The sequence below is a fragment of the Penicillium odoratum genome (genome assembly GCF_028828045.1).
Source record: "Penicillium odoratum strain IBT 22623 chromosome Unknown utg000002l_segment0_segment0, whole genome shotgun sequence".
In the NCBI taxonomy this organism is placed as follows: domain Eukaryota; kingdom Fungi; phylum Ascomycota; class Eurotiomycetes; order Eurotiales; family Aspergillaceae; genus Penicillium; species Penicillium odoratum.
In genome coordinates, this window is record NW_026643144.1 from 2,769,513 (window position 1) to 2,781,936 (window position 12,424).

At 46.3% G+C, this 12,424-nt stretch overlaps 5 protein-coding genes across 5 annotated transcripts; 2 read left to right on the forward strand and 3 right to left on the reverse strand.

Moving 5' to 3' along the window:
• Positions 1–143: 143 nt before the first annotated feature.
• Positions 144–1,050, forward strand: N7520_003051 (SDR family NAD(P)-dependent oxidoreductase; the record flags this gene model as incomplete). Its single annotated transcript, XM_057136986.1, has 3 exons — positions 144–693; positions 741–955; positions 1,021–1,050. The coding sequence occupies 3 exons, from the start codon at positions 144–146 to the stop codon at positions 1,048–1,050; spliced, it is 795 nt and encodes a 264-aa protein (XP_056999672.1).
• Positions 1,051–1,164: 114 nt separating this feature from the next.
• Positions 1,165–1,965, forward strand: fgaDH (chanoclavine-I dehydrogenase easD; the record flags this gene model as incomplete). The annotated part of the gene is made up of 3 exons (XM_057136987.1): positions 1,165–1,666; positions 1,709–1,756; positions 1,805–1,965. 3 exons carry the CDS (start codon positions 1,165–1,167, stop codon positions 1,963–1,965), a joined length of 711 nt encoding a protein of 236 aa, XP_056999673.1.
• An 866-nt stretch (positions 1,966–2,831) lies between these two features.
• On the reverse strand, positions 2,832–3,587 carry N7520_003053 (uncharacterized protein; the record flags this gene model as incomplete). The annotated part of the gene is made up of 3 exons (XM_057136988.1): positions 2,832–2,863; positions 2,925–3,125; positions 3,197–3,587. The coding sequence occupies 3 exons, from the start codon at positions 3,585–3,587 to the stop codon at positions 2,832–2,834; spliced, it is 624 nt and encodes a 207-aa protein (XP_056999674.1).
• Positions 3,588–4,434: 847 nt separating this feature from the next.
• Positions 4,435–7,023, reverse strand: N7520_003054 (uncharacterized protein; the record flags this gene model as incomplete). The annotated part of the gene is made up of 1 exon (XM_057136989.1): positions 4,435–7,023. The coding sequence occupies one exon, from the start codon at positions 7,021–7,023 to the stop codon at positions 4,435–4,437; it is 2,589 nt and encodes an 862-aa protein (XP_056999675.1).
• An 828-nt stretch (positions 7,024–7,851) lies between these two features.
• N7520_003055 (ion transporter) lies at positions 7,852–11,144 on the reverse strand (the record flags this gene model as incomplete). The annotated part of the gene is made up of 2 exons (XM_057136990.1): positions 7,852–10,805; positions 10,871–11,144. 2 exons carry the CDS (start codon positions 11,142–11,144, stop codon positions 7,852–7,854), a joined length of 3,228 nt encoding a protein of 1,075 aa, XP_056999676.1.
• Between the last annotated feature and the right edge of the window lie 1,280 nt (positions 11,145–12,424).

A 12,424-nucleotide genomic window follows, 5' to 3' on the forward strand; every position in this document is an offset into this window, starting at 1 on the left:
GGCGGCACTAGATCCAAGGACCATGATATTGTCAAATCCGAGTATAAACACATCGACATATAAATAGCTTCAATTCAATGTACTGAGAGACAATAGATAAGCCAAGTATCAAAATAATCTAAACTTCGACATTGACTGTTTTCATGGATCCATCATTATTTTCCGGCAAGACGTATTTGGTGACGGGCGGAAATCTAGGGATTGGTCTCGCTGTTACCAAACAGTTGCTTGACTATGGCGCTCATATTTATGTCCTGGATGTACCAGCTACTCCTTCTCCGGAGTTCACGATCATCGCCAATGATAATTTAAAATACACCTTCCCCGACGTCCGTAACAAAGCTGCATGTCAGGCCACTATCGATTCGATGCTTGAAAAGCATGGTCATCTGGATGGAGTGGTGAATAATGCCGGAATATGTCCCCTGGAAGGAGAAATGCCGAGTGACTCTATGGTTGACACAGTGATTGATATCAATTTCAGAGGTGTATGGAATGTGGGATCAGCTGCGTTAGAACAAATGAAGAAGCAAGGATTTGGCAGCATTGTCAATATCGGCAGCCTGGCGTGGTTAGTTGGAGAGTCCCGTTTGCCTGCGTACTTTGCTACAAAACATGCAGTTCTAGGCTTAACTCGAACGTGGGCTCTTTATTTTGCTTCATATGAAGTACGGGTGAACTGCGTCGCACCAGGTTGGTATATTTTCTCCTCTATTCAGGTTTAGGTTTAACTCTGGTAGGGCCTACCGATACGGATATGGTTCGAAGCCCTTTGAAGACAGTGATGGGACCAAAATATGGCCTGGACAAGACGGAAGAGGAACTGTTAGAAATTTATACCCAGACGATTGCAATGAAGCGAATTGGAAGCCCCGTGGAGATCGCCAATACTATAAATTTCTTCCTCGGTGACTTGGCGAGCTTTGTTACAGGTCAAATTTTGTGTGTCGGTGGGGTATGTTAATCACATCAACGAGAAAGTTGACAAATTCCGGAACCATTACTTGTTGAATATCATAGCTTTCCCCGCACTTCAATGGAATGGTTTAAGCCTTCACGCGCTGACCCGGAATATATTATGCAAGTATTGCATGTAAAGATGTATAATTGATAGCCCATTGGAATGTTTTGTTTTCCAAATACTTTGACCTTCATTGAATCAACATGACTTCGAACCTTTTGGGCAAGGTTTTAACCATTACAGGAGGTGCATCGGGAATGAGTGCAGCGACTGCCAAGCTTCTCGCCCAGCGATCAGCTGCAGCTATTGCCATTGCGGATCTCCAGAAACAGAACCTTGCCTCCATCAAGAGTGAAATCGAAATCAACTATCCAAAAACCAAGGTGTTGACAACAAAAGTCGATGTATCGTCTTCTTCTGCAGTCAAATCATTGATTCAGTCAGTCATAACTACATTTGGAACCATCGATGGATGCGCCAATGTAGCTGGCGTGCTCCAGGCCGTCGGAGCACGGAAGAACCCCACAATCCTCGAAGAAACTGATGAAACGTGGAAGAAGACGATGAGTGTCAATCTAGATGGCATTATGTTTTGCACAAGGGAACAAGTTAGGGCCATGGTGCCTATTCCAAAGTCACCACGTGCAATTGCCAACGTGTCCAGTTTGGCTTCTGTGATGCATTCTCCGGATGCATATGCCTATGGTGCTTCTAAAAGGGCATGTGCTTCTTTCACAACCTGAGTAGCAAAGGATGCCTCTTCTTTCGGTATCAGAGTCAATACTGTTTCTCCTAGTAAGTATCTCACTTCATTTTACACTTTCACTTCTCTGACATTGATAGGTTCTACTATGACGCCAATGATGAGGCAATTCTTTGCTGCAGATATACAGGACCAAGCACTTGAGAACCTTGGGATGGAACTTCTTGAGCCAGTGGATATTGCGCGAGCAATGGTATTCCTCTTGTCGGAGGAATCCTCGAAGATCACTGGTGTAAATTGACCAGTAGGCTTAGGAATTCCATGATGGAAAAAACTGAATATTGTTTGCATGGCATACATTCATGTTCCAGATATACAGTAGTTTGTAAATTGAGATCTATCTAGATTGCAAAGGCTCGAACTAAAAGTGCTCCGTCATAACAAACTGTAGAAGGTTAATTCGATTGGTCTTTAGACAGTGGAGTAAGTAAACATCCTCTAGCCATACGGTAAAGGTGGAGGCATGGAGATTCCGACAGAAACTCAATGTAACTACAAGATGACAAATACATCATGCCTTGAGCTTTGAAAAGGCTTTCACTAATCTTTTGACATATTTGCCTATTTGCATTCTGGATTTTACAAACTGAAAACCAGCGTACTTCTAGCCAGTCTCGGCATTCAAGAGTCAAGGAATTTACTCCCGGGAACCACCAGAAAAGCCACTAGAGAGAGCATTTTCGGAATATTATCTTCCATAACCTGGACCATTGGATCTGGTGAGGAGCTTGGCCCCCCACGTGCTTCCCTTGATTCCATTTATTTATACCTAGGCCCAAGGAGCCGCTAGGAGATATTTAATTGCTTTCTCTCGATTTTGGCGACCGAAGATTATTTCAATTCAAGGCCCTCATCTACCTCTGTTGAAATAATCATGGAGAAACGACAATTTCAAACCAAGCTTGCCTGGACAATCGCAGGAATTTCCTGGGGAGCTATATCATACTCTTATGTGGGCTCGGTCATTGCAACTACTTTGGGTATCGCACTGGATCAATAGAAAATTTTGCATTGCCCGAATAGATGCAAAAACCAGGTCAACACCATTCATTCCAAGAAAGTCAAGACCTTCCGTGAATGCCGCAGGTGCTCCCGCTGCCTCCACAACTAGAGAAGCTCCGCGACCTTCCGCAATGCATCTAACCTGTGTAGTCCTGTCGGCGAGAGTCGATCGAGAAAAAGGAAGTGTAGCAGTCGCACCAAGTGCCCGTGCAGCGTCAAGCCGATGTTCAGGATCGCCGATGATGGTGATCGTGCGGGCGCCCGCAAGTTTAGATAACAGGGCACATGCAAGACCTACAGGCCCACAACCCTGAATCACAACATCCGTTGCGGACGTAAAGGCCCCTTCTGGGAGTCTCCGAAACCCTCGTAGAGCAGTGGGCATCGCGCAGCCAAAGGCTATGTTGCTCATAGCAGCGCTTGGGTATGGAATTCGAATAAAAGTGCAATTTTTCTTCAAAGTAGCATACTCTCGGAATCCAGCAGCATTTGACCCCCTGCCGTAACTGGCCAGTTAAGAAACTTGCATTGCAGAGGGTTTTTCGGGATACATTCCTGACAGTTTCTGCATGGTGTGGAAGGACACCAATACAGGAAGTCACCTTCAATGATCGGTGCTCCTCCTCTGTCTGTTTTAATATTCTGACCTATCTTCTGGATGATTCCGACGGCCTCGTGTCCGAAGCAGATCGGGTGATTCGGACGTGGGATGTCACCGGCCACTCGGTGGACATCACTGCCGCACACACCGGCCAGGTGTAGGCGCACTAGAATCTCGTCGGGGTTCGGGTCGGGACTCTTTTCTTCAATGATCTGTATGAGTCCCTCGGGTGTAAACATTGCGATTTTTCCGCTGTACATTTTGGACTGTCAATTTGTGGCAGTCAGTTTGAGGTTGAATTAACCAGTGTGTGAGAGAGTACGATGGAGGAGAGTCGGATACATACTGACAGAGAGAGTGGCATGAGAAATTCTATTTTAGTTGATGAGCCAAAAATAGAGACGAACACTGAGTTCAAAACTGATGTGGAAACGCAGGCGAGATCATTCCGGTCTTATATGACCCAGTGGTACTTTGATACACATTTTCCGGGAATTGATAAAGTGGGCTGGGCAGTTGTAATATTTGGATCGTACGAAAATTAATACATGTTCAAGGTAATATTTCTGTATCAAATTCTTCATATATCATATCAGTTAAATTGACGGTAAAGACCGTTATCATCTGCTTTCGACATTATATAACTATCTTTTGATTTGAATTATGACTTTGAAAGCATGAATTGTCGTCAAGTCTCAGAGGGAATACAGGTTCTTATCTTGTTTGATTTACATAGAATCTTCAAGCATGCTAGTCGTGGAAGTATCGTGAATGTCGGATGGCTTCGCTGAATGGTGCACTTGTGAAGTCCATTAGTTTCTTCTAACCTTCATCGGCGACTGGATGGTATACATGTACTTCCATTTAACGCCTATTTAAATTAATCCGGGAAATGAACAGTCAAAGGCTCCAGAAAATGTGAATGATCCTTATCGCTGAAATTATCATGTGCAACTCAGTAGACTGGTGGAGAAGCCAACTATAGATGATGGGTGCTGTCTCAAGAACTCATTTAAACACGCAAAATAATTGATACCCACAGCAAGTTTTTGATTGCCCTATTCAATAAAGTTCTCCTTACTCATACTCTCCAAAAGAAATATTCAGTCACTTAAGATCCTCCACCATGTCGAACTCATCGTCCTCATTTCCCACCATATCCATATCATCATCTGAAAAGCCAGACAAATTAGGCGAGCCCATGATAATGGTGCTGCCTCCAACGCTCTTTGTATCAGAATCTCCCTCGTCGGAATTCACGGATGAGACACAGTTAGCTCGCATCGTATCTACCATATGCACTTCGTTCTCAATCAATCCTGGAATTTCAATCTCATCGTAAGAGTCCACTGACAAAATCTCTGAAGTCTGAGAGTTGGTTGCGCGGTGGGAGGCGCCTTGGATAGTACTTTGAGAATCACTAGGGTTGATCTCGCTGAAGGAGTCATCAGTGGATGCAACACTCCCTGTATGAACCTGAGGGCCCGGGGCGGAAAAGCCGCCAGTGACCATCATTGGGATTTCGTGGTCTGAAAATACGCCGCCCGTTTCGTCGTCATCACCGCCGGCCCAGAGAGGCAAGTATTGATATTCCTTATCACTCAGACAAGTCAAGAGATCTCCAATCGCGTATTGGAAAGGAACTTGGCCAAATGGATGCAATATCGTGTGAGAATACTGGGAGACATATGCGGAAGCTGATACAATGAACAGATCCAAGTCAAAGCACACTTTCCGATGGGAGGGCTCGGGATGATTGTTCGAGGGAGAGACAGGATCACTCAAGTCCATTTTCGAGATATTGAGAGTAAATCTAGGATTCTGTGAGATATCCAAAGCGGTCTTGTGCACCTGCGAGTCATTGAGACTGAATGCTGGTCGCTGACATGGTTGCTGTGAAATGAAATGCCTCGCCTGTTCCGCTGGAGATTCAGCTAATTCTGTTCTCATTGGAAGGGATTGGTTCATCTCCGTAGTAGTAGAAGAAACTTCGTTTGAAGATGAGACGACTGGCTCGCTTGCTGATGGAGTCTTGGGACGTAGATTGATCGTAAGATTCCACTGGTTATTTTCACTTGCAGTCTGTGCTTTTAACTGACTCGCCAGGGTTTCATGTAACTCCTTTGCCCGACGCTCGGCCAGTTCATTGAATTCCGCCAGTCGCTCATCCAAAGTTTCTTTCTGGATGTTCCTTATTTTTGCATCCTCCTGGTCTTGAAATGCAAGAAGACCACATCCAATCTCGCCGATCGAGTCGTGAATACCGAAGTGAGAATAACGGGGCGAAGTCAAGGAGTCGTAAGTATGACCAATTCTGACACTTGACAGGTCAGTCCAAAACTTTCTGCTCATTAATCTAACCAGAGCATCTCGTGACTCGAATGTGCGAGCAAATGACTTTGTTTGTTCTTTTCTTGGTTGCATTGCATTGCAAGAGCGTTGGGGGTCCCCGGCGAATGCTAGCTTCCGGTAAATTGAAGCTCTAGCGCATTCCTTCACGGTTTCAATGATCGGTCGAACTTTTTCAGCGTCTTCGGGATAAAAATGGACGTGTCGGATGAACTTTGCAAATTCCGGGATATCTTTAAGCCAAGACATTTGCGTTCCGGCCAAGTGAATGAAGTGTCTTAAAACAGTATCCATGAAGCTCTTACTAGCGTACTCGATTCGTTGAATCTCGGTGTCATCGAGATTCTCATTAAGCCGAGATGTTGTGTATGCCGACCGCCACATTTTCAGTGGCGTCAGTTTCGCGGTCCGTATGAGGTAGAGAAGTGCTTCGTCACTGACCAGGCCCTGAAATGCATGCCAACAAAGTTCACTAGATTTGATGCCACAACCGACACGATAGGCGATCTCTGGGTGGATTTCAATGAATCGCGTGTTGGTTTGGTCGTAAAACCAAGAGATGATGTAAGTGTTGATATTTGGGAGCGTAGCGACATCAAAAAGCTTGGCAACAGCGAAAAATGTCCATAGCTTGCAAGGTGTATCGAGGGTTATGCTCAGTCCTTCCAGGACGTGCAGGACATATTCGATCCCCTCGCGGTGGCGGGCAGCGGAATACTCCACAGGTAGCCCTTTCCGAAAAACCATGTTAAGCGCTGGCTCTGCATATTCTTGTGAGGGCTTATCCGAAGTCATCCCATGCTCTTCTGCATCGTGCGTTCTTTCTCCCGATTCTTCCAGATCATTGACCACTAGTGGATCGAAGACGCTCGTTGGATCTGGGTGCTCCAATATTTGATATTCATCCTCACCTCCAACACAAGCCTTTGGAAGGTTCCATCGGTCCTGCAGTGAGGCCCATTTTCGAATGGCCATTGGACATGATACCTCCGTCAAAGCTATGACAGCATCTTCCTCGTGAGTTGCTGGTGTCAAATCCAACACATACTTGATACCATCAGGTAACTTCTCAGCGAAACCCCGCTGCTTTCGAACACGTTTTTGGTATCGGGGTATGAAAAGCTTAACAAACTGTGCAGAGCCCGTTGTCAACAGCTTCTCGCTGTGTACGCGAAGGGGAATGGTCGGTGTTGTAGTTGGATTATTGAGCCCGTCTTGGGGTGCGGGGTCGATATAAAGCAGGGTATCTGCATCATGGAAAAGAAGAAGCGGAATTGTCAAATGGTATTTTTGCGGGAGGCTCTGGCGAGATTGAGCTGATCTCCCTGAAGATACTCCCGGCGACATGGCTGGCGGTATAGTGAAGACAGGTCCAGTCGTTGAAGTCATGGTAGACAGTCATCAAGGGTGATTAGATGTGAAGGTGTGAAGTTTCAAATGAGAATGTGAAGAGACGCGGTCGATGATCTGTGTAGAGGTTAAGGGCGTCAAACGTGGAGGGGCGGAGTAGTGAGGCTCAAGTCCGTTGCCTTGTCAAACAGACCAATCAGAACAAAGTTGCTGATATGTTTCGCCACAGCTTGGTGGCACAGTGAACACAGTGAGTCAAAAAATAAATCTGTGAACGTTATATTTGCCAAGGTACATTTGTTCCAAAGGTGATCAGCAGTAAATTTACGTAGTATGTGGAATATGTCAAGTGTCAAGTCTCCACTTTAGAAGCATAAAGGGTGGGTCAGTCAATACCATTTATCCAAGGTTCTTACCCACTGGAGATAGATTAATTGATTTTATTGATTTAATAAAAGATGTTATTTATTTTCTAGTCCATGGCCCATGGTTCGTCAACCAGAATCTTTCTTTCCATGGCAATAATGCGTTCATGGTCATGTCATCCCACAAAACCATAAAAACATTGAAACCTTAGATCAACATGAATTGTTCAATGCCTCTACTAAAGCACCTAATGGAGGTGGGTGCTTCATAATATAAGCGACAGGGTAGACTGGGAAAGAATTGTGTGTGATGAATTGTGAAATGCGGTTCATTATGGTATCTGCTAAAGAAAAGAATCAAAGCGCCATGCATGCAAATCCCAGAATTTCCCGCCTAATTCGTGTACAGTGTTGGAAATAATCTACAAGCTAGAGGCTGGGAGAATGGGGTAGTGGAGGACTAGCCCGATCTCCGGGCATCATCCTCGGTAGATCGTTGCCTATCCCGACCCCGACCCTGCCCACTTCCATCCGATTGTGTTTTTCTCCTCTTCGTATCCTTCTGCTCTCGCTTCTTCTTTTCCGGTATGAGACTGCCACTAGATTCGTTGCGACCAACCTTTTTAACCTCTTCCATTACCTCACGGAGTCCCCCTTCAAGATTGTTGATGCGCGCAAGTACTAATTTGCTGAGCATTTCATGGCTCTGGCTGCGTCCGTGTCCGCGGAGATCTCCAGTAGCGAATGCCATTTGGGTGTTGAAGCTGGATGGAACTACACCCGTTAATCCACCGGCCACTGCCCTGTTATCACCTAGGTCGGATCCGAGGTCAAACATCAAGGAGCGTTGGGGGCGTCGCAAGGCCTGACGATCGGTCATGTAAAGTCCTTCGATCTCAGGAACTGACATGTGGTTGAAACCGAGTGAAGGATTGCGGGAGGGGATGGAGTTGAAAGCGTGTCGTCGCACCGTGCCAACATTCGCAGAAGATGATATGCCAAGAAGATGATCGTCATCCGAGGAATCCTCGTGGGTTCGTGGGGGTGTCGTGTGTCCCTCGGTTTCTTCATTGGGAGACTCAACAGGATTGTACAAGATGGTAGCCCCTGACATATTACGCCTATGTCCGGGGCGGCGCACGGGGCTTCCACGTCGAGAAATAACTCGAGCGGTAGATGGCCGGGAGCTGTAGAATCTGGGTGTACTCTTCCCGGCACTGCCAATAGGATTGGCGCCATCACTGGCTGATCCCTTTTCTGAATGCTCTTCAAGGCCATCATCAGTCTCTAGCTCATCATCTCCTTCCATGTCAGTGTGTTGGGAGAGTTGGCGGGTTCGCGTGGGCGAGTTTGAATCTCTCCGCTGGGGATAGAACGTTGGAGGGGCCCGATCTTCGGGATTGGATGCTGCCAGAGATCGGGTGGTTTCCGTGAAGTTGCGCTCAGGGTTTGCCATTTCCTTCCGCACAGGGAATCGAGGTCGTCTAAATGGCATCTCAAGCTGATTCACGATGGCCGGGTCTTGCTCGTCTGGAGTATGAGCTGGACCCGAACCAACCTCTTGCATCCAATCCTTGATGACGTTATTGGTTTGGCGTTTGCGCATGCTGTCCGGACCTTCCCGATCTCGGTTGTCATCTGTATGCTGTCGGAATACCTCTTCCAGTGCCTGATCCTTATGGTAGGTAGCTATGGAAGGCTCGCGCATTAAGCGATGTGCCCTCGTGCTAAATGCCTGGAAGCGACTAGGTCGGGTCTGGACCAATGGCTTCTGGGATGTTGTGTCAACGAGGTCCGTTGGCTCCATCACGCGGGCACTGAGAATAGTCTTTTCATAGAGGCAGATGGTGAACAGTATTGGCAAGTGAGTAACCTTGATGATAGTCCGATTGAGCTTGATGTACTGGCGGAAGGGTAAGAGGTATCGAAAAGGCGTGACAAGCCAAGCGATGATGTTTGTCGGGGCCACATAGCTAAACAGTGCATCTGACTTGACCATAGATATTGTGTTGACAGCAAACAAGAATTGATGCTCAGAATTCGCGTTGTTCACAATTCGCATGAAGCTGTTTGACAGCACGGAAACCAGAATAGTGACGATCACAAAGTGACAGATGAACAAAAATATTGTGAGAATAGCCCTGCCAAGGAAGTTGTATTCATCCCACATGGCCCATGCAGTCGGCGTGAAGCCCATCACCAGTTGGAACAAACCATACGCGACGCTTTTGGGAGAATTATTGTTTCCAAATGATAAGAACGCGACGAAAAAGCCACTGCATGCAATCACAATAAGCACAAAGACAGCGATCAGATCCGCTGCCATGATTCGGAACGCAACCAAGAGTTGGGAGAAGTATCGGTAATGATCAAGAATCGAGAAGAGACGTGGAAAGAGAAGAACAGAGCTAGCCGCTAGAATATCGTATGCTTGATCTGCCATCTGGTTGCTCCGTGGATAGGTCAAGAAGGCGCCATAGACACGCAAGCAATAGTAACAAAAGAGAAGCAGCAAGATTCCGAGGTCAAAAATATTCCAGAAGCTCATTAAATAAAGGCTGAAGCCCTGCTCGTTGAAACCGACAATTTCGTCGAGCATGAATCCCGCACTCCAAAACCAAAATACAATCTCCAAAGAGGTGATTCGCCCACTGCGCGATTCGAGAACTGCCAGGAACAATCCCAGCAAGACCGCAAAAGAGATGGTAGATAGGAATTGACGATAACGAGGCACACGTAAGCGCGACAGTTTGAACAAGGATGCATTCCGGGGGTTGTACAGCGTCACTGATCGCCTAAAAGGGGTATTTTCAGTCGGGATCGGGATTCCGTCTTGATGTGTGGTTGTTCCATAATTTTGATCCCTTCGATTTAAGGGTCGATGCAGATGATCGGCAGCAGAGTGAAAGACAATTGTTCCTGCCCAGATAGCTTCCAACTGCTGCACCACTACAGGGTGTGCGAGAAAGCGTTTCGCCTGCGCGCGAATGGCCACTTCCAGACAAGAGATCCGAGTAGTACCCGTCACTTTTCCTCGGGGCCCGTTTGTCCATGCGGGAGCATCCTGGCCTTGAAGTGGATAATAGTCATACGATAGCGCATCAATCAATTCGCGAGTAGTGTATTCCCGCAATAACTTGATCGCAAGTAGCTCGCTAACCATCGCGCGGGTTTGACTTGCTCCGCTATTTCCCGGATTGACCTGAATTTCCTTCTCGAACTGCAAGCAGTTGGCCATAAGCGCATAGAGAGTGGCGCGCGAAAAATGTTCGGACATGATCTGTTGTTGGATAGGCTTGATAAGGAACTGCGACACTTGGGGGGAACGGAGCTGGTCCCAAGTCAGGGTAGTCTCGCATCGTGAGGCAATAAGGGTACGAATGGCATGGGTGATATCGTAAACAGGAAGCGCATCTGAGTGCAAATTGTTAGTGATACAGCCTGTCGCGATACGGCCTGTCTAAGTACAGCTAACGTACCTAAATGTGAAGATGAAAATATCGGGAGTAGAGGAGTTGACTCCATAGGACCATCATCCTCTCCATCATCATTTTCCCAGTGTCCATCCATATCCTCATCGATATCTTCCAGTTCTGGCTCATCATCGTCGCTAGAGTCTGCCCCGCGCGTCTGTCGCGGAGCGCGTCGTGCGCCGAACCATGCTGAATTATCTGTCCCATTAAAAGGGGAGGAAAATTGCGACTGGTCGATCTGCCCGCGACGCGCTCTCGGGCGAAGAAGAGAGGCCAACATGTCGGGTCGGATCTTCACATGGGCCTCGTAATCTGCATGCTGTCGAAAGTGGTTGTTTGTATTTTGTATTTAGCGCATCGTATTGGAATAAATACGGAGGTAGATCGGAGAAATAGAGAAAGATAAGTGAACCAAGACGGCGAGAACAGGCATTAAATGACCTACTTCACCAATCCCACGTCTAGAGAACTTTAAATTATCTACAAAAGCACAAGCTAATGGCGCGCGATTATTCAGATCCAGCATTCTGTTAGTCCAAGCTTGCGCCTGTTAAGAAGACAACCCTACTGGTATTGAGACGCCCTGCTTACTGTATCCGGCATAGTGCTGTATCTGTATTTCCAACATGAACGGGACTAATGGCCGAGTTAGGGATAGTGTAGTCTCTATCCTCCTGAATTTCTTAATCTACGATCTCACAGAGTGAAGCATACTAGTAAGCACTATGATTAGTATACTACTATCGCTTATCGTCATATTTTGAGGTACTGCTATTGATATATCTAAAGTCTGGTGTATAAAATACCATTTCTACGATGTTTGGAAAGAAAAATTAGCCGTTTGGTTAGCGACTTGGGGGCGTTCTATTAAGAACGCCCGAGCTTCGGCAGATCTCAGAGAGGATTACTACGTCATTGTGCAGATTCCCCAGGGTACGCCTGACCGCACATTTCAACAACCTAGGTATAACCAGGTTTTGGATGTGATCAAAACTTTGATCACAAACTGTACAACCCATATGGATAATGCTCATGTCTATTATTGGTTCTTTCATTTTTTTTGTTTTTGTTATAAAAGTAGAGAATAGTACTCAATATGGTATATGTAGGGCTGTAACTAAAGTGAATCCGGTTGCCGGGAGTTATCATGCTTATCAGGACTGACCGCCTGCGCTCTGCAGGGGAATTTAATCTCTACATTATACGTATGTAGTAATCCTACTAGAGTTAGACATGCAGATGAAAGGATCAACATAGTCTATATAACTTGCAGATAAAATATTCGAACCCTCCAGATATTCCTTGTAAACTATTCGGTTCTTCTTGTTTCCACTTTTTTTTTTTTTTTTGCAGAAAAGATCCACTATGAGAAGCTTTGAGAAAAACTCTGAGGGCGGTCAAATCCCACCCACCGAAACCGGTGGGTCTTTCGACGATGAAAATTTTCTGCCACGGCCCTCAATTTTCTTCTTTTTTCATATCCCAGCTCAATGCAGCTGCTGCACAAATTACCCCCCTCCTACCTCATTTAATAACCAGCCCCGAAAACACCCACGAAGA